At 34.5% G+C, this 24,592-nt stretch overlaps 2 protein-coding genes and 1 non-coding gene across 3 annotated transcripts in view; 2 read left to right on the top strand and 1 right to left on the bottom strand.

Moving 5' to 3' along the window:
• The window catches only part of LOC136804063 (triosephosphate isomerase-like), a 387,417-nt gene that overhangs the window by 335,706 nt on the left and 27,119 nt on the right, over nt 1-24,592 (top strand). The window lies entirely within an intron of this gene.
• Nucleotides 2,001-23,658, bottom strand: LOC136804055 (ribosome quality control complex subunit NEMF-like). Its single transcript, XM_067060793.1, has 29 exons — nt 23,568-23,658; nt 23,352-23,423; nt 23,107-23,209; nt 22,755-22,880; nt 22,292-22,440; nt 21,924-21,991; nt 21,559-21,654; nt 21,108-21,178; nt 20,066-20,133; nt 19,118-19,193; nt 18,213-18,353; nt 17,950-17,997; nt 17,602-17,762; nt 17,193-17,262; nt 16,829-16,963; nt 16,395-16,483; nt 15,816-15,919; nt 13,959-14,134; nt 13,578-13,769; nt 12,412-12,875; nt 11,744-11,825; nt 11,429-11,463; nt 10,726-10,834; nt 6,599-6,676; nt 5,670-5,747; nt 4,639-4,875; nt 4,119-4,222; nt 3,267-3,390; nt 2,001-2,619 (listed from the first exon to the last, which is right to left on the bottom strand). Exons 1-29 carry the CDS (start codon nt 23,624-23,626, stop codon nt 2,542-2,544), a joined length of 3,393 nt encoding a protein of 1,130 aa, XP_066916894.1. The 5' UTR covers nt 23,627-23,658; the 3' UTR covers nt 2,001-2,541.
• Trnac-gca (transfer RNA cysteine (anticodon GCA)) lies at nt 7,819-7,890 on the top strand. The gene has a single exon. It is a non-coding gene; the product is annotated as a tRNA-Cys (tRNA).

The following is a 24,592-nucleotide window of genomic DNA, read 5'->3' on the forward strand; positions in this document are numbered from 1 at the left end:
ATCAAAGATGATACTGGAAATTTCAGTTCATTTCTGGCAATAAACAAAACGAAAATTGAAACTAACAGTCAAAATTCAATTTTCAATTTTTTAACTCGAAAATTGAAAATTGAATATTGCCATCGAAATTCAATTTTTTGACCAAAAATGTCGTCAAAAATTGAATGAACGAAACATGCACAATGCGTGTATACTTCCGTCCATTCGATTTTTCACAATAAAAATGAAATGAAAATCGATTTTTTTCAATTATTTTCAATTTTTCATTTTTGTTTTTAAATTTAAAATTGAAAAAAGAAAAATTGAGATTCAATTTTCAATTTTTAATTTTTTGTCCATGTGGGTGACATTTCTGTCATGATGATGTATCATTCAGATTAGACGGGGGTCTGAGCATGGCAAGAGTGAAGCTAGGCTGATAGATTTGTCGCAGACTGCTGTAGATTTTATACATATTATCCTATAACATCTTTATCACATTATTAACATATTACACGATCAGAAAAAACATAATAATGTAACATCTAATGATCTAATGATATAAGATCTTATTGACAAACTGGAATGATATGCAAGACCGAAGCTTTTGGCAAATTAGCAGTAAGATCTGTTACTTTGAATCTCCAGCCGGATCGGATCGGTGTGGGGATTATGGAAAGGAGGTGTTTATGGTCATTCTACGGAAGGTTTTTGTAGGTTTTTTTAGGTTTAGTAGCCCTAAAGATTTACAGCAAATTGCAGCTGTCGCGATTATTCTCCACCGTGACTTGGTGAAATCTTTGTAAACTTTCTGAACCACCCAGCCCTGTTACAGCATCTTCAGGACCTTCGAATAGACGATTACTCCAGCGTGGCAGTTGTCTTGCAGAATCACTCCACCAATTCTGTACTGCTGCATGTTACATTGCGTAAGTATACCTATTGCGATTTACGGATCTCGGACTATACTTAGGTTGAACCCATCTGCAGAAGCTACGTTTAAAGCCAAGTAATTTTAAAAGGTATATACTTATGATGTTACATCATCACTATTATTTGATGAGATAAGGAAACAATATTAAAAAACAGTGTAAAATGTTTTATGTGATAGAGATATTATACAAAGGATGCCTAAGCACAAGCAACAAACATTGCCATTTCAGACCCCCGTCTAATCTAAATGATACATCATCATGACAGAAATGTCACCCATATGGACAAAAAATTAAAAATTGAAAATTGAATCTCAATTTTTCTTTTTTCAATTTTAAATTTTAAAAAACAAAATGAAAAATTGAAAATAATTGAAAAAAAATCGATTTTTCATTCATTTTTATTGTGAAAAATGTGAAAATCGACGCTGCACGGAAGTTTTAGCGATATTTCACACACGTTTTTAGAAGTAACCATACCCTTTTAGTGTCCGCCAAATCCCCAAATTCGCCAAATTAAATCCCTGTCTATTTCTACAAAATTGATCAGTCGCCAATTATAAATCCCCGCCAAAAATCGCATTTTTGCCAATCAACAAATTAAATTCACACCAAAACTAATCCGCTAAGGTAGTTATTATTGTTATATTAGCAGGCAGAATATCCAAGGCATAGTTATTCTAACCCCTTAGAGTGGGCAATTTTTAAACCGATATATAGTGTGGTCAAGGAAAGCTATCTTTGTTGTTGAAAGTGATAGAATTTGATTTCTTTTCGCTTTTAGCGGTACTTCGAATTGATAAAGATACAAATATGCATATTAAAATAACTAGAAATTTCAAAGTTATAAAATTTTTTTCTAAAAATAAATAAAAATTCCCATAACCTAACAGAACCACAAATTTTCTCTTCATTACAGTACTTACTCTCAGGTGTTTCGTTTATTAATTTTTATGTTATTCCAACCCCCGAACCTTATAAGGACCCCCCGTTTATTTTATTAGTTTTAAAGAATGTTTTCAGCTGTCAAAAGAAGAGCCCCTCATTTTGCTTTAAGTCAGGTTTTAGTCTACAATTACCTTTTGGGGGGGGGGGGGGGGGGGTATTTAGAGGTACGATTTTCAACCCCCGATAATTAGCCCCCCTTTTTTCCGAATCCTGTTTATTAGGCACCCGAGAGTACCAACCCAGCCAGTGAAAAAAGCCATTAAAAGCCAATAAAGCATGAAATTTGTAGAGTATTGACAGTTTTGTAACTGAACGAGATCACGAAACCATGCCGACCAAAAAAATGTCAATGCGTAATTACCAATCAATAATCAGACATAATCATCATCATGTTTCTTTGGAAAAGGAATACCATTGTCATGTTTTCGTAGAGGATATCAGAGCCAACCATTCTTATCAATCCATCCCAGCCAAAAACAGTCAATTTAATTGATCACCATCTATCGTGTCGAATAATACCAAATCGTTCGCAGGACAAAGTCTTTTTCCATCATGATCCAACGCACAGTTCATTCCTTCCTTCCACCAAAGCAGGACCCAGAGGCAAGGTTGCTTACGAGCAAATATCCTCCACCAGTGCTTTATATCAAAGCTTAACCTCAAGAGTTGAAACCTCAGATTGTTATTTCTTCTTGATCCTTTGCATATTGGGTGCAGAAATTTTGACTTTTCCTGGTATATTTCTTGATATGTCCACATCCTGAATGTCAAGAATAAGAATTATGAACAAAATTAAATTTAACAACTAAGCCACATGCTGAATGGACCTACCTGATGATAAGAGTCGGATAAAAATAAAACTAGAGAAGAAATAATGTCCAGCACAGAAGCAAAATAGGCGAATAATTGTTGGAAGAATTGTTTCGGCCATTTTTCAGAACACAGAATGGGTCTCGGAGGTAGGTCCGAAAAAAAGAGCACTCCCTTTCAGATTGGTTCCTTGCTCTCATATGGAAACGCAAGTTACTTTCTCAAAAATACAGAAAGTTTATTCTACTAGACACTTTTTTGCCAGGAACCTAGTACTGTAAAATGTGTAGTAGTAAAGAATGTGAATTATGAACAATAACAAATTAGATTGTTAAACAAAGCTAGTTCAGATTACAAGCACTTGTATTTGTGTTTTTTTTTTCTGAAGTTCTTTCTACATTCCAGATGTTGGGGGAAATATTTTTCAAAAATTTAACTTTCCCACTTCTTGCAGTAACACAAGAAAGCATATTTTGTAAATACATGTACTAAATATTATCATTGTTTTGGTGCTGGAATCAGTAGAGTTTTTAATTATATTCAACATGAACCCATCATGCCCTACAAAAGGTATATTTAATTAAAGATTTGAATTACCTTTAAACTTTTGAGTAAATCTTTTTCCCAGTCAGTGGCTTCTTTAGCCTGAAGAAACATATGGATAGCTGATTTAGCCGCACGTCCACGTTTTCCGGTGCCTGGTGTCACTTTCACTTTGTACCTATAATCGATAAATGAGGAGTGCAGCGTTTATAACAAACGTGTGCATCATATAGAAGAGTAGAGTCGTACAAGGATACAAAAACAATGACAAAGAAGAAAGTTGAAATGATGGAAAGATAATAAGTGTTGAAACGAACTTTCCCAAACTTAAGATGAATTTGTCTTTGGTAAAAACTAAAAGCGATTCCGGGACTACAATAAACAGCCCGGTGGGGTACGTCGTGAACATCCTAATGCTTAAACTAACCATAGTCATTATAAAAACACTGGTCTGGAAGTCTTTTGTTTCTTTTTATTGTTAAAGTTGGAGCTTACTCTCGGGTACCTAATAGCCGGGGGGGTTGGAATAAGCGGGGGGGTTGGAAAAAATCTCAAAACTTAATAAGCGGGGGTGGGGGGGGGGGTTGTTGAAATAAAAATGTCCTGGGTGGAAAACTTTTGAAAAGGAGGCTAATACAGCTGAATTAGGACAAAAAAGGGAACTTTCAAAAAAAATTTTCCCAAAAATTAATAAGCGGGGGGGTTGGAATAAGAATGTCCTGGGTGGAAAATTTTCGAAAAATTAATTAGCGGGGGGGGGACGGCTATTAAGTACCCGAGAGTACGCACCAAAATCGATTGATTTTTCAAACTTTTTGATCATGTGATTAGAAAATAGACCAATCCCAAGACTGGCGTTTTTTATAATGACAATGACCTAGCTATTGTTCAAATTCATGCACTCACTTGTAAGGTTGCATACAACTGTAGGGTGCACACACGGGTACGGCGTACAATAACAAATCATCCCCTATCGGTTGTCCTGTTAATGTGTCCAATATATTTTCATTCTAAAAAAATATAAAAGAATATCGTATCTCGATAAAATCCCAAATGGATCGTGCAAAATCATCACATGACCAAGGCTGTGATAAAAATTACAAATTCAAGACATACACGTTTTTATAAGAACATCCTTAACTTGTTCTTATGACTTTGGCAATCGAAGCCTTATGTTCTTATATAGTTTGTTCTTATTGAAATGGTTATGAATGGGCATATATGTTAAAGAAGGAGAAAAGTTGAACGAATGAAGTGATGCAAATTTAGCCCTGTAGTCATTTTATCGGAGAAAAACATAGGTTAACAATTAACATTTTTTGTAGAGATGAGATTATTGATTGGGCCCGATAATACACATTAGCCTGGTCAGGTAGTCTTTGTGAAGGTTGATTCCACCGATAATTGTTTGGCTGATAAAACTTACTTGATCTTGTTTTTCTTCTTTGTCTTCTTCTTCATCTTCATTTTCATTATTGCCAATGTCAGCATTTTTGGTTCCCGAAGGTATCTCGGCCTCTTCTTGGTGCAAAATATCCATGGCGACGAGGTTGTGTTTTTTAACTTTGTTTTGTTGTTGTTGCTTGGTAACGCCTGTTTGTTTCATCATCTTGGACGCGTTGGCTTTTGCTTTCTTTTTAGAAAGTTTCTCCGATCCTCCAGACTGTGAAAGTAAAATTGGGCTTTTTTCAGAAAAAAACCGTACACCCCCTGTTGAGGAGTCCATTTCCATTCCAAGCGGGGTATGGTTTGAAATGCAGTGGAATTCCATAGCAGTAGACAAAAATCCGTCAAAAATAAGTGGAATTCCATGGGGGTAATGATTGAAAATCTGTAAAAATTCGGAATTCCAGAGGGGTATGATCCTAAACTTGCCTGGAATTCCAAGGGGGTAGTTCACAAAAGGTTGGAGCACCTCAACAGGTGGTGTACGGTTTTTTTCTGGAAAAGCCAATTGAGAGCATGAGTTCGCGTTATAAAACTTACAACATTTAATCCTTATAATGTTTTTTAAATCGAGAGAAGAGAGAAGCGGATGCTCCGATATCATTGGACTGGGCCCTATCCCGGGATAGTTTCCTACCCCTAGATAGGGAAATCACAGCGCTTACCGGACATCGCGACACATCAGAGCCGTGCTGGTATCGATGATGATACCTATCACGATGATTATCATTATTAGAAAGAATTACTCGGGCAAGTAGTGGTGAATTTGAGGATGAAAGATGATTTACACCGAATAAAAAAGCTAAAATTTCAGCCATAAATTGTGATCCCCCTAAAATCCATCGCTGATCCGTCAAAGAAAGAAAATATCCCTTATCACAAGAAAGGTCACCATTTTGATGAGAAAACTGAAAATGCAGTTTTAATTTTAGTTTCTAGGTATTCATTTTCTTTAAAGAAATAAAGGAAAGACAAAGAGCTTTATCCAGTACGCCAGAGAGTGTTGCTTACTTGTAGAATTTCTTTCATGAGCTGTCTATCTTCTTCGTCTTGATCTTTATATTTCTCCTTCATCTTTTTCAACTTTTTCTATAAAACAATATTGTGAAGTAAATAGAATCACAAAGTGCTCCAGGGAAATTCGAAAAATTTCGAAATATCAAGAAATTACGGAAGCCCATTAGGGCCAGCACCTTGAAGTGGAAAAAATATTTCGCGCTGAAGAGAGCGGAAGATCTTTTAGTAGTGCTTCATGTTTAAGTTGCAGCGCGGAAGAAAAAGGAATAGCGTTTCTGATTAAAATAGAAGCGCGGAATATTTTTTCCAATTCAAGGTGTTGGCCCTAATGGGCTTCCGCAAGAAATAAAGAACTAACTTACAATTGCTACACGGTGTTTCATGCTGGCACAATCTTCAGACAATGCAGGTATATTGTAGATTTTATTTAACATTTCGATTGAAAGAAAATCTGCAATACACCTGCACTGCCTGAAGATTGCGCCAGCATGAAACACCATGTAGTAATTGTTAGTAAGTTAGTTCTTCATTTCTTGATATAAAACAATATTTAATGGAATGCTTTTGAAAGAGAATCGTTAACATTTCTATCTTGATTGTTAGTTGTACTCGAGATGTCGTAATGCCTAATCCCCTCCTGTCTTCATATTATAGTGAATCCCCTACAGCCTACAAGTTTGAGCGTTAGTTAAAGGCCCTATTTAGTTAACAGTGGTGTGTCCTAGGAAAGTATCACAGAATCCAACGTTTGGTCAGAAGCAGACACTCATGGATTAAACCCATGCTCAAACACAGTTTTGATATCTAAAAATCCAATATTCAGCTCTTTGAGCATCAAAATTTTGGCATCATTCAAATCAAAGCCCCCAATGTGTAAACAGTGTGTTATATATTTCAACCGAAAGGTAATCAATATTACAAACCTTTTGACCACGTTTGAGAGGCACCGGAGCTGGTTGCGGTGGACTCTTCGTTCGTTTTTCTTGTGGTTGATCACCTATCTGCATGCAATGAAATTAACAGTGAATATATCTAAATTGTTTGAGTAAAGGGAATGAAACAGGGGTTTTCTCCGGGCAGATACTGATTACTCCATGTATGTCACGCACTAATCAACAGATCATATTTAATGCTAATTAGAGAAAATAATAATGATCTGTTTTGAGAGGTCCTTAAGAGTGGATTAAAAACATTTTGTGAATTTCCTTCTGAAGTAATAAACCATTTTTTACCTATGTACTAAACTCGTACGTTAAGGCATAGTATAAGAAAGCCGCGGCTGGAATGATAACATCTGAATTTCTGTTGTTCTATCTCTGTCGTATTTGATTACTTTTGTAGATCAAGAAATCAGTAATGTAGCATCTTTAATGGTAAATTTTATGGTTTTTTCGTTAATAATTACTTCTCAGTGCGTTTTAGATATTAAGGACATGCCCTTGATAATACACTTGCATTATAAAATCATTGTAAAGGAAAAATCAACAATAAGAAATTTAAACAAGCACAAAATGACTTGGCTGAAAGAACTCAAAAAAATTAATAAAGTGCCTCGAAATGCCTTCACAATATTTCAGTGAAATCTTTTTAGAAATCAATGAAAAAGTACATCAAGTTAATGCTGTGAAAATTTCAAGCCAGCATCTTCAAAATTTATCATTCAAACTTACAGGAAAGTTGTCATCTTGAATATAGTTCTTATAACTTCAATTTTGTCGAAAAACTATTATTTTCACAAAATACCCCTAAAATATTTCCAAAATTAGTTCAAGTGTTCTATTGGGTACAGATTCAAAGATATCTAGCAATAAAAATACTTTTTGTGAAGGAAAATAAGAGAAAAATTTCAAAAACTATCTACCAATAATAAACTGAGCATCTTGATGTTCTTATAAAGCTCGAAGACAGAGATGGAACAGCAATTAACTGAAAAGACAATGTGGTGCATATTCCAGCCGCGGCTTTCTTATACTATGGTTAAGGATAGGGAGCAATAGAGTATAGATATAAAGAAAGAAAAATAAAATGATATTGTTATTTGAAAGTGGCAAATAAAGATTTAAGTTGTATTTGCTTAGTGATAAGAAATCTTCAATGCGAAAGCTAATGTAACAAATATGTGAAAAATGCAATTCTTCTACATGGGGATATAGCTCAGTGGTAGAGCATTCGACTGCAGATCGAGAGGTCCCTGGTTCAAACCCGGGTGTCCCCTAATTTTTCCGTTCAATTTTATTTCTTTCACGGGTTTTCATTAATATCTGTTGTGAAAACGAAAAAGTTGTTTGGAGTAGACATAATTCCCAGATGTGTTGGATTGAAGAAGGAAAAGTCCGAAATTCAAAAGATAGAGGAAACCATAAGAAACCACTATATCGTTGTTTTCTCGAAGATGGTGCAACGTTAACGTTTGTTAGCCTGTTTGAAGATTTCAAACAAGAGAAGAAAGAAATATACTGAATGTGAGACTTGAGAATTATCAAGTGTATTATGCAGACCAGTAACTGTCGTGACGAGAAAATGCCAGCCTGTTAGTTATTATTGGAAGAGTACATTTAAGTGAGCAAGGTGTTATTAAGTATCCTAAAATGGCCACTGGTTGATCAATTATAGTAAAATAGAGATCAATATACACGTTTTTTTTATAAGAACATCCAAAATATTTGAAGCCTTGGCATGTTCTTAACTTTTTGAGAGTCCTAAGCCTAAAAATGTTCGTAACATGTTCTTATTTTCGCCATTTTTACAGTATTTTACCCATTTCCCTAAGAAATTGAGTGTTCTAGGGTCTACAAAGCCTTTGTTCTTAACTTGTTCTTAACAATTTGGCCATCGAACACTTATGCTCTTATGTGGTTTGTTCTTATAAAAAAAACGTGTATTGGAAGAATACATTTAATTGAGCAAGGAGTTATTAAGAATCCCAAAATGGCCACTGGTTGATCAATAAAAACAAGAATCCCGTTGGGCGTGAAGGCCCAGCGAAAAGTAACGTGTTGAAAACAAGCGTGCAAAACAGCAAATGTATGACCCCGTTGACATGGATCAAAGTGAAGACAGGAAAAAATTTTCAAAATCACCGCGGTACTTCTCATTGGTTAGACGCTTGAAATTTTATTGAATGGTCTCCTACCAACCGGGCCTACACAGGCGCAGGTTCAAATTTCCAATAAAATTCTAGCCTGTGTATCCAGACTCAAAATTTCAGAAAAAAAATCTTACCTGGTGTAACTAAAAATTTCGGGTACAGTTTGTTTGATACTGCCTGTGAGTGAACCTTGTTGACAGACTATCAAATCCAGGCAGACACACATAATTGACTTACCATATAACCTCTTTTACAAACTCAAAAAACTTTCAAAACTACTCTAAACTACATCAAAACATCATTTTGTTTAGAAATGAGCCTGTGTTTTCATTTTCAGTTGTTCATCTTTTTTCACAAGGTCAGCTTTTTCCATAAATTATGCGCGCCCATAGAAAAATAAAAAAATTCCCCGAATATTCTGCTTAGTGAGTGGGCACTTTTTAACGAACTAGGTGCACTCACATATGCAGGGAGAAATATCCCTGCAGGCATGTTAGTTGGACCAGACCGTAGACCAGAAAAATGATCTTTAATATGGTCTGCATATCCAAGCTAATAAAATTCATGTGGTTAATGTGAGTTAACAGTTAATGCGAAGATCCAGAAATGACCATTTTCACTGTTCATGCCTTGCAACCATGAGAAATGTTCAATCTAGTTTGAATTTACCCATGAGCTGCATTTTAGTGTCCATTAACAGATTCCAGAATCAGTTTATATACTTTAAATAATTACTATCAACTGCTTCAACTTGGGACTATCTGAAAAAACATGGGACGGCAATTCGGCCACTATTTCACCAAACTTCCAAAGTCATTTGATTTGAGTTAAGGAAAGGCGTATTTAAAAATACACGATTTCTCTTTCGATTTTACAGTAAGTGAAAATACAGACCAGATATGCAACAGTCCAATGTTTCGACAAATCGTCCCAAGTTAGAGACGGTTGACGGTATGTGAGTCGAGTTTGAAAAATCAAGCCACCGTCCGTTTAATGCGACAGATCCAGAATTGATCATTTTATTTAATGTGTAGAATCATGAAAAAGTCCCAATCTTGTTCAAATTTACACATGAGCTGCATTTTAGTCTCCTCTAACATATTCCATAATCAGCTTGAAATAATTCTGTGTCGAATTTGAAAAATCAAGCCACTGCACCAATCGTCAAACGAGACAGATCCAAAAATAACCATTTTCACGCGTAGCCTCGTGGAAAAAGTACCAATCTTGTTCCAATTTACACATGAGGTCCATTTTAGTGTCCATTACCAAATTCCAGAATCAGTTTACTTAATTAATAATCATGTGTTGAGTTTGAAAATCATACCACGTCCCACCACTGACCGCTGTTAGCGACATATCCAGAAGTGACTGTTTTCTTGTGTAGCATCAAGGAAAAAGTCCCAATCAATTTATAAATGAGCTTCATTTCAGTTTATTTATTTCTATATCAGAAGCCATTATTTCCTAAAAATAAAGTCTTTTCGAAAACAATAAACTAAAAATATAAGTGATTTAAGGTAGAATTTTCACTCATAAAACGTTATGAAAACTTGAGCAAAGACTATAAGATATGGCAGAATGTTGAAAAAGGTTTATAAAAGAAAACCATTACAAAATATCTTTGGTTTGAAAGTCTCCTGGCTACTAAAGCAAAGAAAATGTTCAAGAAAGTATGAATCAACCTCCTCGCTTCGACCGCCATCTTTGTTTTGTTTTGAAAATTGTTTTTGAAAGAGCGCGGAATCAGAAAATATATCTTTTGTAGCCAGTATCCGACTTTAGCAACCTTTTCTCTCTCCAAACGGCAAAATTAAAAAGTGCGGTACTGGTTTTAAGCGCCGTTTCTACCAAAACGGACGGACAGACAGCGGAAGGACGGACGGAAAGTTGCAAATGAAAGGCCCTATCGCTAGCGCTGGGCCAATTATAGTAAAACAGAGACCAGTATAAATGACATACTGCAGATTCAACAGTTGGAGCCGGTTTGTCTTCTTGAATGTTTGGGAGGTCGGTGGTTTGTTGTTCGCTAGTTGCTTCTGCTCCTTGTTTCTTCTGCTTCTTCATATCTCTAAAGAGAGAGAATTTGTAGAAAATTGGCTGCCGAAGATTCGATCGAAATAAGACAAATTTATTGGTATGCTGAGTTCGCCTTTTAAAGGGGATGACATCGTGATAAAAACCTTAGGAGAAATTGGAAGTTTGGTGGTAGTAAAGAGAATGGAAGATCTCATTTAAAGTAGGGCGACAGAAGGATGGTTCACTTTACACGCTTTTTTTATAAGAATGGTGTTTTTTGATAAGAATGGTGTTTTTTTCATTTCATGATGGATATTCTTAACTTTTTGGGGAAAATCATCCAAAAATATTCTTACAGCATTCTTAGGTTAGAACCCTAATTCAAATTAGATTTTACATTTAATACATACATCTAAAGCATAAAATGCCATTTTTGTGGAAGAGGCGAGCCTTACTTGGGGGTAATTAGCAACTTATAATTGAAAAGGCTCTAAAAATGGCATTCTTAGCTTCAGTTGCTAAATTCCATGATGGTGATTTTCTTAGTACATTCTTAAATTTTTGGCTGGTTTCATCATGAATATTCTTAAAAAGTATATTCTTGTAAAAAAAGCGTGTATCTTCAAAATAAAAAGGTGTTACATACCTGCGCTGTTTCTTTGATAATTTTGGTTTTCGATTCTAGGGGAAGTTCAAGAAGAATTTATTTGTCCAGTTAAAAAGCGTACAAAAGCCAAAAGGAAATAATATCCAATTAGGCTGAAAACATTCGACTCCCTTCCTCTGTATTTCAACTCAAAACATTTTCGGGAGAATCGAGTAACCGTGCAAAAATCGGGGAAATTTAAGCAAATTTGACTACAAGAGAAAATTCATGCATTCACGTAACGAAAAAAAGCCAATTCACGCAACTATGTAATAGAAGTTTCTTATCAAATATGATTTTATAAACGGGCAATACCTCATTTTTAGCTTCTTCTCCAGTATTTTCAGATTTCGATCCTTCATTGGAGTATGTAGATTCACCTCTTTGAAGCTGGAACCTTAAATGTTACAAAATACAAAGTAAGCTATTTTCTACTATGTCATTTTGTTAGGTGAACAGACAAACTTGTTATTACAATATACAAATAGACAATTTTTCACTGACATTATAACCTATATAAAGGCCGTAAATAGAGAGCCTCGTTGATCCGACCAAGGCCTGAGTTGATACTTTAATCAGATTAACTTTTGCGAGATTAAGTTTCACGATTTCGTGAATTTTGCCCTTTTTTGTGAAATTAAAACTCGCGAAAACGCGTGAGATTGCTGACTCGCGAAATTATTGAAACCGTATTTTTGGCGGAGGAACAAGTCAAAATTCTCTTTTGGTGGCAAACAATAGCTATTTTCACCTTGCTTTTAGGCTCATTCGCGAAATTAAATCCACGTGAAAATTTTCAAAACTCTGATTCGCTAAATTAAATCCAGAAATTAAAATCAGAAATTAAACCCGATTAAAGTATGTCTAGTGAGAAAAAAGACAGTAACCTCTTAAGAATGACCAAATGGTACAATGTTCGAAATAAGGACGCTTACAGAAGACAATCTAGCGATGAACATGAAGCGCGAAGATAAAAAACATACTTTTCACCACCCATATACTGTAACTCAATGTTGGTGTCTGGGTATTCAAAATCTTCATCCTCGTCAATATCATCTTCCTTTGTTTCTGCTGTTGATTTTTCAACTTCCTGTTCAATGTTCGTTACTCCTTCACCCTCTTGAATTTGCTCTTTTTCATTATTTTCCTTATCCTCCTTTTCAATATCATCATCTCTATCTTTATGATCTTCATTTTCATCAGAAGCAACATTTTCGCTGTTTGAAACATTTTTAGCTTCATTGTTCTCTATCTCAACTATATTTTCAACATGTGGAAGAGAATCTTTTTCAATATTATCAGTCTCTTCTTCTTTTATATCGCATTTCTCCATGTCGGTTTTTATAGTCTCCTCACTGACCGGTGATAGCACTTCTTCATCAGGGTCTTCGTTAACTAGTGGAATCTCTTGCTCTTCGTCGATCGTACCAGTGTCAGCTTCAGAAACCTGTATGTAGATTTGTGAAAAAATCTTTGTTTGAGAATTGCTATTTTGGAAGACCATCAACAGTTATAATAAATGACAATCCACCTTGTTGTCAATTAAAGAGACAAAACTTTTTTAAAGGAGTAAATGAATTTTTGTCTGAGGTTCAGTTGTCTCTGATTTTCTTGGTGATTTTCAGAATTTAAGTTCCTAATGTAAGAGACATTCCCGAAAACTGAGACCGTGATTATTCTTAATTGTTTCTATCTTTAAGCCAAAATTAAGCCTCCGGTTCTCATAAAAAGTCGATAGCAGAAGATAATTTTTAAGAACAGCCCCGGTGGAAATTCTTCCCACAGTGGGAATGAAAATTTCTTTCAAAATCTAAACATGGATAGACATTCTTTTGATCCCGGGTAAAAAAATCCAGTGAGTTTTGGAGTACAATTTTTTCCATTGGATTTCAAATGGCGATGAAAGCAAAGTCAATTTCCCGTGTAGGGTGTCCAATCTGATCTGTGACACAGGTGTGTGTACGAGCAGGAAACCTTTAGAATTAGTAAGTGAAAAAAGTTCATCTGTTCATTTTTGAATTATGATCTTGATTGGGTATATAATTAACACCACAATTCACACTAAAGTAAGGGGAGATCTTGCATTCCTAGAACATAAACAGCAGTGCTACTGGAAATTAATCGAATCTTTATTCGCAAACAACATTACCTGTGACGCCACATCATCTTCAATGGTTCTCACTCGGCGATCGTTGACATGGTTTGGAATAGAAGACTCTTCTAGTTTGAACATAACGGAAAAACCCATGACCAGGTGGGATGGTGGAAGATAGTTCTTCTTGCCACGTATCATAAAACTACCAGTCGTTAGGTACTCTCCTGATGGAGCTGTTTTAGAGACCTAATGAAAATAATTTAATAATTGACGGATACCATAAAACCATAGATATCTTATATAAAACACTAGATAGAGCTGAAGCAAAATCTAGGTGACGAAATGTTTCCCCGACGAAAAAAAACCTCGACTAAATAAAACTCCGACATTTTTTTCCCCGATAAGGTATTTAAATAATTCAAAGGACCGTCTCACCTGATTATGATGTACCCACCAAGCACTCGTCACAACTCGCGCATCCCATGCAGCACTGTAACAGATAGCCATTGTGCCCGCCTCGTTTAACGTCTTTGGAGGAATGTCACCTTTGCCATGATTTATAATGATGACACTACTAGCTCCATGGAGGTCCGCGTGGACGTATAAATCACCTGAATATGAAAAAAAAAGCACAAGTCAATAACTTTTAGGCCGAAGGCACATATATAACTGAACGAGAAAACAAATCAGATCCAGTGCAGTTTAGACTTCAAGCATCTTTTGTTTCAGGAAAGCTAGTCTAGCAAGCTAGACGACTAGTTTATACATAGTAGAAATAAAGCAAAAAGTAATGAAGGGAACAATTTTAGTCGTCTAGAAACCTTTGTGCACTAACTCCAAACAAAAGAAAAGTGTCAATATTGCAATTATAATTTTTTCCCGCTCAAAAAAATCTTGAAAAAAAAAAATGTGTGTTGTTTTGTGTATTGAAAGTTTTTCATTTGAGTTGATTTTGTTTATTATTATTATTATTAGTATTGGTATTATTAGTATTAGTATTGGTATTATTAGTATTACACGCATTATAAACGACTCCAGTCTACAGGAAAGCGAATTTCAACCATTTTGTTCTCGACAGAAATTTAAGCTTTAAATGGACATTATTGGCTGAGTTGTCTTGTTTGTTTCTAAAAATTTAATGACAGAGTTGCCTATTAAACAGTCTTTTTTTACCCAGGAAGGGGGGTTCTTAGGCAGAAGTAGGTGCTGGGTACGTATGGACAGTAAGGGTCGGGTTTCTTTTACCTTCCCAAGTCTCTCTAAAGGTTAAAAAAATAACAACAAGTCATGGCCTCTCTAAGGGATGGGATTGTCTCTCTAAGGGATGGGATTGTTCCTTTTTGGGTCTCCTTAAGGGTACGGAAACCATAAAATGTCAAAAAATCGAATAATCAAAATTATTTGTTCTAATTCGAGATTAAGCATCTCGTAGTGGTGTGGTGGTCATCGCTCTTAACTCCCGTCTGGTAGCTCCTAGTTCGATTCCCACTGTAGTACTACGGTTCACTTGGCAAGTGAACGTACCTTCGCCCGGGTCAACCCATACCATGTGAGGGGAATTGGGTACCACTATTCTGATACAAGAGTGTGGGTGATATGCCAGACGTTGTGGTGTGTAGTGTCACTCATCATGTTCTCCGCCTGCGACGAGCTATATGCTTTTCTGCGCAGTTCGAGTGTCACCGCTATGCATCATGGTATCTGTGTCTCGCGTGCACAGGACCAGCGGTGTCTGGACAGCGCTAAGCGTTCCAACTTGAAAAAGGAGGAATTCCTACTTTGTAAGGCGGAGTAGGACCCATTCCCCAGTGGAGAGGGCTCATATCATTTGTTCCAATTAAGGAGAGATTCAAATAATATAAAAAGTATTTCAAACGATTTCCTTCATGACCGGGGACTAAGAACTAGTGCGAATTGCAGAAAGATTCAAATAATAGAAGTTCGAATTAGAGAGAAAGTCCACTGTGCTAAATTTGTTTAAAAAGAAAACATTGCAGTGTAATTTTTCTTTGTTTTCAATTAAAAGAAGCTATTGTAACGTAAAATTTCTTTGTTCTTTTTAATATTGAAGAAAAAAAATGTCTTTGTTTTTATTATATAGTAAAAAAAAGTCTCTGACACAGGACTTGGGAGAGAAAAGAATAAGGGGACAAAAGTGTCCCCCCCCCCGCCGAAGAGTGCAAAAAGTGGTAATAGTGAAATTAACGATTAATCGCACTCCTCTAAACCAATCAGATTCGAGTAATTTTGCACGGCTGACGATTACAAACTCAATACTACAAAAAGCCTTACCAGCCCGTAAATATCGTTTGACGAGCAGCTCATTCTGTTGTTGATCTCGACCACCGACCACCAAGTAATTCTCCGAACTGATAAACCAATAAAACTTCTCGAACCTACAATCATTTTTAAACGAAAAAAAAAATGACTTAAAGCAACCATTTATTCTATGTTAAAATGGTATGTGCTGAGAAATTGTTAAAAAAGTTTTCACATACTTAGATATTCCTCTACTATTTCAGGCTAGTCATTGAAAGAGACGGTGTAATGTTATAAATATTCTCCGGAGCCTAATAAACGCCCCCAGCCTGTTGATTTTTTGATTGTTTCAAACCACCTGGACCTTTATGTCCACTGAACCTTTTTGCGTCCCCCTCGTACACATGGATGGAAATGAAGGAAATATGACATCCGTGATTTTGTGGTTTCTGGAGATACTGTCAAAATAAAACCTTGGCAGTATAAAATATAAGTCCTCTTTCCTTGCGGAAAAGACTTTCTGGCAAGTCACGCATAACAAAATAATCATGAACTTATTTTTAGATGAAACGTACACAGGTATTAAATACAGTGTGAAGTTTAATATAATACCAGTTTGCTTTTCTTGTTTTGCTGATCATTTTAGCAGTTTGTACTTCTTTTAGCGTTTCTTTTGTTTTCTGCTCAGCTGATCTCAGTGCCTAAAATGGTATAGAACAGAACCTAAATTATATATTCAATTTTATGTAAAAATTAGTTCTGCTTGCTTTGACTTTTATGCAAGATAAGTTTTGTATAGTTTTAGACTAACAGACGATATTTGGACGTCTAAAAGGATATCTTTTTAATTTTTGAGAACACAATTCACCACTGTTTATAAGGAACTCCATTTTACATCTTTTCAATCGTTTCGGATTAGTGAAGGTTTAAAATCCCTTTATCTCTCTCTCACACACAAGGAATCTTAGTTAACTAGAAGTACAAGTCACAAGCATCAAAAGACAACAAAAATTTCGTTGAATAGCCAGGCAGTCTCGTCTAGTTACCTTTTTCGAAGCTTGTATAGTTTTCTCTTCTTTCGAAGCAGCCTGTCTACGCTTATTGTGGAAACTGCGAGCATTTGCGAATGCGCTCAATCCAAGATCAATGTTTATTTCTATTGTTTTTGGTGATGACGATTTCTATTAAAGAAATTCGTTTTCAATGACAAAAGAAGTCGACGACCAATATCTTCCAAAAGATCGACAAAGTTTTTAGAATGATAATAAGGAAAATTAGAATAAGTTTCCAGGAATGACTAAAAAATGTTGATCTGAAGCTAGAATTCAATTCAGGCTAGACAGCTAAGGCGGTAGTTTTTTATTACTTGTAGTATTCGTGAAATTTATATTTTATAGAAAAGGTACAAACCTTTAGGTTTTTATTTTCACCATCGTCCTCTGATTCATCATCGCTGTCGCTGTCCTCATCGTAAAAGTTCCTGTAAATAAGAATAATAATTCAAGCTTCCGGATTGATAACAACCTGTCTAACGTTCTGTTCTGCAACAGTAACTTAATCAAATTTAAAATTTTGGGTTTTTAACGAAGTTTTGTCTTGCAAAAGCTCGTCTAGATTTACGCATAAGAGATCATCAACCAATTGTCTTCGAAATCGAGCAGGTTTTACGCTGAAAAAAAGCATCTTGAGGTAAAAATAAACTAAAATATAGAGTTAACCTAGTGCCAAAGTTATGCAGAACAAGAAGCGATGAATTCTTTCTCTAATTACTCTAGAAGAAGAATATCTAATACAAGGGAGTGAAACACCTAGGCCTTACCTGAGACTTAGTACAATCTGATTGACGTTCAATTTCAACGATTTGATAGAGCTTGCGATAGGATCGTGTTGGCTTTGTGCTTCTTTTACAATATCTTCAATCTCTTCCCAATCGATTTGATTTGCAATCGCGCTGTTGATGGTTGCAATGGCTTGTTCTACCTACAAATTCGAAACAAAAAAATGAATAAAAGGAAGATCTTAATGAAATAAATTAATGTTTAGATTTCACATTCAAGCTTATAACCTAACATTGGTTTTCTTAGTTATACCGTCAACAAGTGAAGGGGAACAAGTGGGGGGGGGGGAGGTTTAATTGTTTTTAATGTTGAGACAATGGCTTACTTACAAGCGGTAGATTCATTTCAATCAATTCAGCTTTGGTTGTATCCAAATCCTAAAAAAAAAGACAAAGAAAAGCAAATAATATTCCTTTGATCAACAACATTAATTTAACTTAGATCAAAGTTTTATTGCTGAAAGAGAAGTTGTTAGATTATTGATTTGACCGTACTATACATGACAAAGTCCTACAAAATCTTGTTTGCAAAATGAAGAAGAAATTTTTAGCATAAAAACGACTGAAAATCTGGTTTGTAATCATGTTTATACCTGACTTGATTTGAGAGCTTCTAAACGCTTTTTGTGGTCGTCTTTAACATTTTCTAATCGTTTTAATGCACTCTTCTCGGCATTCATTGCTTTCATATCGATCTTTTGACTTTCCAATTTCGAGAAAAATTCATCAACACTCTGCAAATGAAAAAAAAAGAAAATAAAAAGATAAGTGACGGTACGAGAGTAAGTAAACGTTTTTTAATAAGAATGATGTTTTTCCATTTCAACAGATATTCTTAATTTTTAAGGAAAATCATCCTAAAACATTCTTATGGTATTTTTAGGTTTGGATCGCAACTCAACCTAAATTTAACATGTAATACTCACCCGAAGCATAATTGGCAAGTATTGAACCCCACTAGGGGATAATTGGCAGTTTACAGTTAAAAATTATAATTAAAAATGTCCTTATTTGTTCTGTTGCAAAATTCCATGATGGCGATTTGTAGCATATTGTTAATATTTTCTGACCAATTCCATCATGAATTGTCTCATAAAAAAGCGTGTAGTTTGGACTGTCAGATTCTTGCCATACCACCCCTCCTTTTTGAGAAAAGGTAGACATAAAGTGAACTGTCTAGACTTTATTTATAAAGATTTTAGTTTTCTAAGGGTTTTGAAATCCCTATTAATAAATTTTATCCCGATATACACACATTCCCTCACATTATGCACCAGCAATAATTACAGTGGCGGCTTATACGAATCTTTTGATATGTAAATAAAATGAGAACATGCCAGGGCAAATTGAAGCTGCACCCATTGTAAAAATTAAAGTGAAGATTTTAGTTTTGTCAAGGAGACCACTATTTGGCAGCTATCTAGATGTTGTAATACAGAACGAATGGACAAAGTTAAGTAATAGGAACTAAACTATGTAACTCGAAGAAGCACAGCACCTTATTGAAGCTCGGAAACTCAAGATTGGGTGATTTTTGATGTTGCTCATAGAAGTAAGGATGGAATTCTGCATATCTGAAGAAAGAAGAAAATGAATTAATTTTGCAGGTTTTTGTCAGATTAAATCAGAAAATAAGCTTGTTTAATTTCTAGAAATTATAGTTTCATACCGTCTGTACGAACGACAATCATCAGCCAAATAAAATATGTGAAACAAAAAATTACTTTAAGTTCCAAAAAATACTTGAGGCTTACTATAAATGTTTCAAACTTAAACAGCTCTGAGATTTCATCAAGCATTTTTGGCATATACAGGGGGGGGGGGGGGGGTCATGCAGTTATTATATAAACACTATGACAATTACTACCGTGGTGGTATATAAACCAAAATTTGGGAAAACAGTTACTTCACCAGTGGACTAACTGCAACATGGGTGGTGCCTAAGGCCAAAATTGTCGATTTTGGTAGGATATGGTGTACTAAGTGAGCAAATTTTCAATTTTTCACTTAAAATTTTAGGTTTTTAAAAATTCTGGAAGCAAAAAAATTCAAAACATTTTTTTCAAAAGTAAAAAAAAAATCACAAAATTTTTTCTTCAATCAAGGCATGAAAGATATTTTAACAAACTTGGAAAATGATTGAGATATTTAACTCTTGAACGGTCGTTAATAAGACGTACCCAGTAAAATGGTATCAAAAATGAGGAATTCAGTGAAAAAATTGCCAAATTTGGCATTTTTGGGGGTGGTATACACCAATTTTGAGGGTAAAATCAGTTAGTACACTATGGAATAACTGCAAGGGTGGTGGTGTCTGTAGAAAATGTCCAAAATTGCAGTTACTCCACATAGTGTCAAGGAGTAACTGCAAGACCCCCCCTGGCATATAGAATAATAAGAATTGTATAATTGGAATTTCAAACATCATTTTCTTCAGAATTCATACGTTAACAGTTTATCATCACTATCTCCATCAGACTTTGCCTTTTTCTCTGCTCTTTGAATGATGTAGCCCTAAATAAACAGTGTTTTGAATGTATAGTAAGAGTCACTGACCCTTAGTGATTTACTTTTTGTCCTGTTCAGAGGCAATTTCCCAAAATATTTCTATTCGTCTGTATTATTTTCAAAGGAAAATATTATTTTATATTTAGAGAAAACTCAGTTCCTGTATTTTTGAAGGAAAATGGGTTTTTATTATAATATATACGTTTCCTTTTTATAAGAAGCTTAACTTAGCTCAAAGCCTGGAGATTCCTTATTTTTTCAGAGAATTTCAGCCTCGAAATTCCTTAGATTAGCAAATTAATAGATTAGCCAAAAATTTACAAACACTCTATGAGTAAATCGTCGCATCAAAATAAGAAAGCCTTAAGTCCATTTTTTCAAAAATTGAGTTATGACCATACCGATGCTTTACACCCCATTTTTTATCGAATTTTTGGCTTAAATCCATCAAAAACCAACCTAAAGTGGCCTAATTTTAAGTTTTTTGAAAAATAAGAATTTTTATTTTTGAAATTTTCTCAAGTTAAGAAAGTCTTAAGTCCATTGTCATTTTAGTTGGACTTTAGGACCTTTTAGATTAAGGTTTTAGTTAAAGAGTTCAAAAAAGTTAAGAAAGTTTAAAGCAAGAAAGTCTTAAGTCCATTTTGGAGTTAAGACACTTTTTCACTGGAAATTTTTCAAATTTTCAGTTTTAATCAAGGAAATTTACATAGAAAAAAAGGTTTAAGTCCATTCTCGAAAAACATGCTATGAAGAAGCATTCATATCTCCGCAATGGTATAAGTGACAATGTTGATACTTTAGAACTTGAAAGATCTTTCTTCATTTATATTCATATCAAAAAAGCAGCTAGCTAGCCCAACATGGTCAAAAATGGCAGCCATTTTAAACCTTTAAACTTGATTTTCTCAAAACTACAAAAATGGACTTAAGGCTTTCTTATTTTGATGCGACGAAATACAGTATTTATGAAATCATACCTTGGGATCATCTTGTATACTTTGAAGGATATTTTCAGAATTGTGCAAAGCGTTCGAAATCTTGTTGATGACTAAACAAAAGGATGTTTTATAACTGTTTCAATTCTAAAATACACAAGCTAGTTCCAAAACAAATTCTTTGACTGAGTACAGATAGCTCATACAAACAATATAACCAGCTTAACTTCCTCACTTCTTACAGTTTGGCTCAATGAAGCTTTAGAAGAAAAATTTTATTTATCAACATTTTAATAATGGGAAGGAAAAACTCTTCTCCAAGTTGTAAAAGTTAAACTTTTAATATTTAATCAAAGAAAAAAGTGTTCACCATTTCAGCCAAATTGCACTATTTGTGTCTACAGACTAGACATGAAAGTTCACATATTGCGAGATTCTAGCTCATTAGAAGTAAATCCTCATTGATATTAATTGATGTCTGAAAAAATCAAACCTTCAGAATCCTCAGGGTTCAATTGCTGGGGAACTTTAGCATTTGGTTTTAATCCAACAGACAGCAATGTGTGCTCAAGTACTGCTGGTCCATACACTAAAAAGACAAAAAAGGCATTAAACTTAATGTTAAAACCTCGTTTTGAAACCTCTGATAAATCATGCAAATCTTTACCTTTAAAAAAATCCAAGGCCTAAATATTATGACATTAAAAGTTTTAAAGGATTTGATCAAGCTGTAAAGTGTGATGTTCTTTATTTCTGTAAAGGAGACATCTACACCTGGAGCAATACGTATGGAGCATAAACAGACACTCCATTAAAGAATATAGAAATATATCTACGTTAAATTTTTTGTTTAATTACCAAAATTGGGATTCAGAATGCGTTTCAAATTTTCTCCAGGTTTGGCTTCTTTTAAAATTGTTTGGATTCTAAAAAAGGGAAAATAGTTCAAATTTTTAATTGATGTAAGATATTCCAAGTCCTGTTATTGCTTTGAAGAATCTATTCTCTTATTATGAATGAACGAATCTACATCATCAAATGCGATAAAAACATTTTTAATTATCATTATTGATGCTAAAACTTGTTTAAACTTTTATTAAATGTTACTTGAAAATTAAATCACCTTAAAAAGTTTATTTGAAAAAAATTATTTTTTAGCCTACATTCTATGTACTCCTTGCCTGAAATATACAGACCTCAGTGAATAAATATAAGATTTTCTTTACTTTTCCTCATTTGGAACACCCTCATGTTGTTTTGCTAAGTCCACTGGGTATTGTTCACGGACTGCAAACTTGACATCTTTATCTGTGTCTGCTCGGACTCTCAGAAGCTGTAAGATTTTGTACTCGTGATCTGTTAAGATGATATTTCCCTGAAGAACGAAATTCATTGCATTCAATCTTAGGCAGTAGTGTCATTGTCTTGACAGTTAGTTAAGTTAAATAAAGTTAGAGTTAAAGAAAAGTAAATTTCCTGAAGAAAGGAAATCAAAATCATACATCTCAATTGGAGAGATTTCTGTTTACAAACAGAGAAGAGTTGTGAGAGCATTTGGAAAGAAAAACATATGCACGCCAAGTATTGAATGCCTATGAAAAAGACGGTTGAGACAAGATACTGGAAGAAATGAAATTCTGATAAAACTTGATAGATGACTGGATGAAATTTACTTTGAACAAAACCTACCCTATCATAAAGTTCCACAATTAAGTGATAAGCAGCTTCATCATAACCAAAAGTGAAATCAACAATACGATCAATACCAATTTGATTGACAGCTGCTAAACGTCTGCCTCTTAAATGTTTACGGCACTGGACAGAGTAACCCAGAAATAATTATCACTTATTGCTCTGAAACGTTGTTTGAATTGAAGGTTTATTCCCCTTTTTCTGTAGATCATCTAGCAGTTAACAAATACATCTTTTAAGCTATCCAACTCTCAGAGACATGTGTCCAAAAGCAAGCAAGAAGGAACAGAAAATCAACCACTTCTACAGAAATTGAAATTTGTTTTAACAACTCTCAAAAACATTATACCTTCATTGAAAATCCGGAAGGCATCATATTTTTTGGCCAATCATACTCAGTGAGATGAATCCTATTACCAGACTCGATAAGAATCACAATTTTAGTATCTCCACTAAAAAAATAGATAACATAAAAATTTAATAGACTATCAACATACCCACCATGTTACCTTTAAAGTAAATATACATCTCGCAGATTTTTGAGTGCGAATGAAAATTATAAAATCACAAAATTCTGAAAATTAAGATACTTACTGCACCAATCTGACTAGATAAGTTCTGTTGTCAATATCATAGACATTCATAACACGTAAACCAATTGCATCACTATAAAGGAGTAAGTTTAAATTAGGGTTATTTCTTTTGAAAGCAGGATTTCACAAAAAGATAGTCGCATGTATATGGCATCTAAATAGGAAAGCAGTATAATAAGATAATATAATACCATTGACCCAGAGAAAGTTCTTTTACCTTTTATTGATTTCAGCCAAAGCAGCTTTAATATCTATGGTTGTAAATCTTGTCTTCATTTTTTCTCTCAATTTTTATAGTCTGTTGAATCCTATAAAATTGAGAATCAATCAACATCACAATGGTCACGTGCAAGGTTGGTATTTTACAGTTTTACAAACCTGTCAATTCTTTACCTAAAATGCTCACTTTCAGCATAACTCCTCATCTGATTTTTGTATTATGGTTGTATTATTGTATATATATTTTGTATATAGCTACCCTACAGTAACCTGGGGCTTGTCTGTAAAATACACGATACCAGCAGGTAGAAAAAATTCATAGATATTCTAAAAACACATGCCACGCTTAGTTAACCTAACAAATTTGAGCAAAGAAATATTGAAGTGAAAAAAGGTAATTAGGGGGCGGGGGGGGACCTATTTTTGGCATTTAAAAAAAATAATGAGATCATCAGGTGGTAATGATGTCACCAATGATGCCAAATCTTTCATCAAAGATGCAAATTCATATTTGGTACACACTTATAAAATTTCATATCAATGTGCAGCAGTCGGCTAAGCAACCAACAAAATTTAAAAAAATTTGATTCCCAAGAATATAGCGCTTTGATTTGTTAGGCCTTGATTATCTGCTAAATTAAAAAAAAATTCCACACATGTAAAGAGTCAGTGCAGGGTTCGAATTATAGCTTCGCACTTCACAAAATGCGAATTTTAGATTTAGGGAGACCCAAAAAGATTTGTAACTCAAAAATTCTTAAAAAATTATAAGAAAACACCTATTTTGCTACTTCTTTCATTTATTTATTATCTATTGCTTTGTCAACTTGCCACTTCGCTACTTTATTTATTCGTTTATCTATTGCTTTGTCAACTCGCCACTTCGCTACTTTATTCACTGGTTTATTTATTGCTTTGTCAACTCACCACTTCGCTACTTTAATCATTAGTTTATCTATTGCTTTGTCAACTCTCCACTTCGCTACTTTATTCACTCATTTATTTATTGCTTTATCAACTTGC

Source organism: Clytia hemisphaerica, unplaced genomic scaffold (assembly GCF_902728285.1).
Source record: "Clytia hemisphaerica strain Z4C2 unplaced genomic scaffold, Clytia hemisphaerica genome assembly, whole genome shotgun sequence".
NCBI lineage: Eukaryota > Metazoa > Cnidaria > Hydrozoa > Leptothecata > Clytiidae > Clytia > Clytia hemisphaerica.

Coding starts and splice junctions, on each gene's coding strand:
- LOC136804055 (XM_067060793.1), bottom strand. CDS start 23,626: ATGAAGACAAGATTTACAACCATAGATATTAAAGCTGCTTTGGCTGAA. Junction 22,441..22,754: donor TTGTGGAACTTTATGATAGG/GTAGGTTTTGTT, acceptor TTCGTTCTTCAG/GGAAATATCATCTTAACAGA. Junction 17,263..17,601: donor CAGATTGTACTAAGTCTCAG/GTAAGGCCTAGG, acceptor TCTTATTTACAG/GAACTTTTACGATGAGGACA.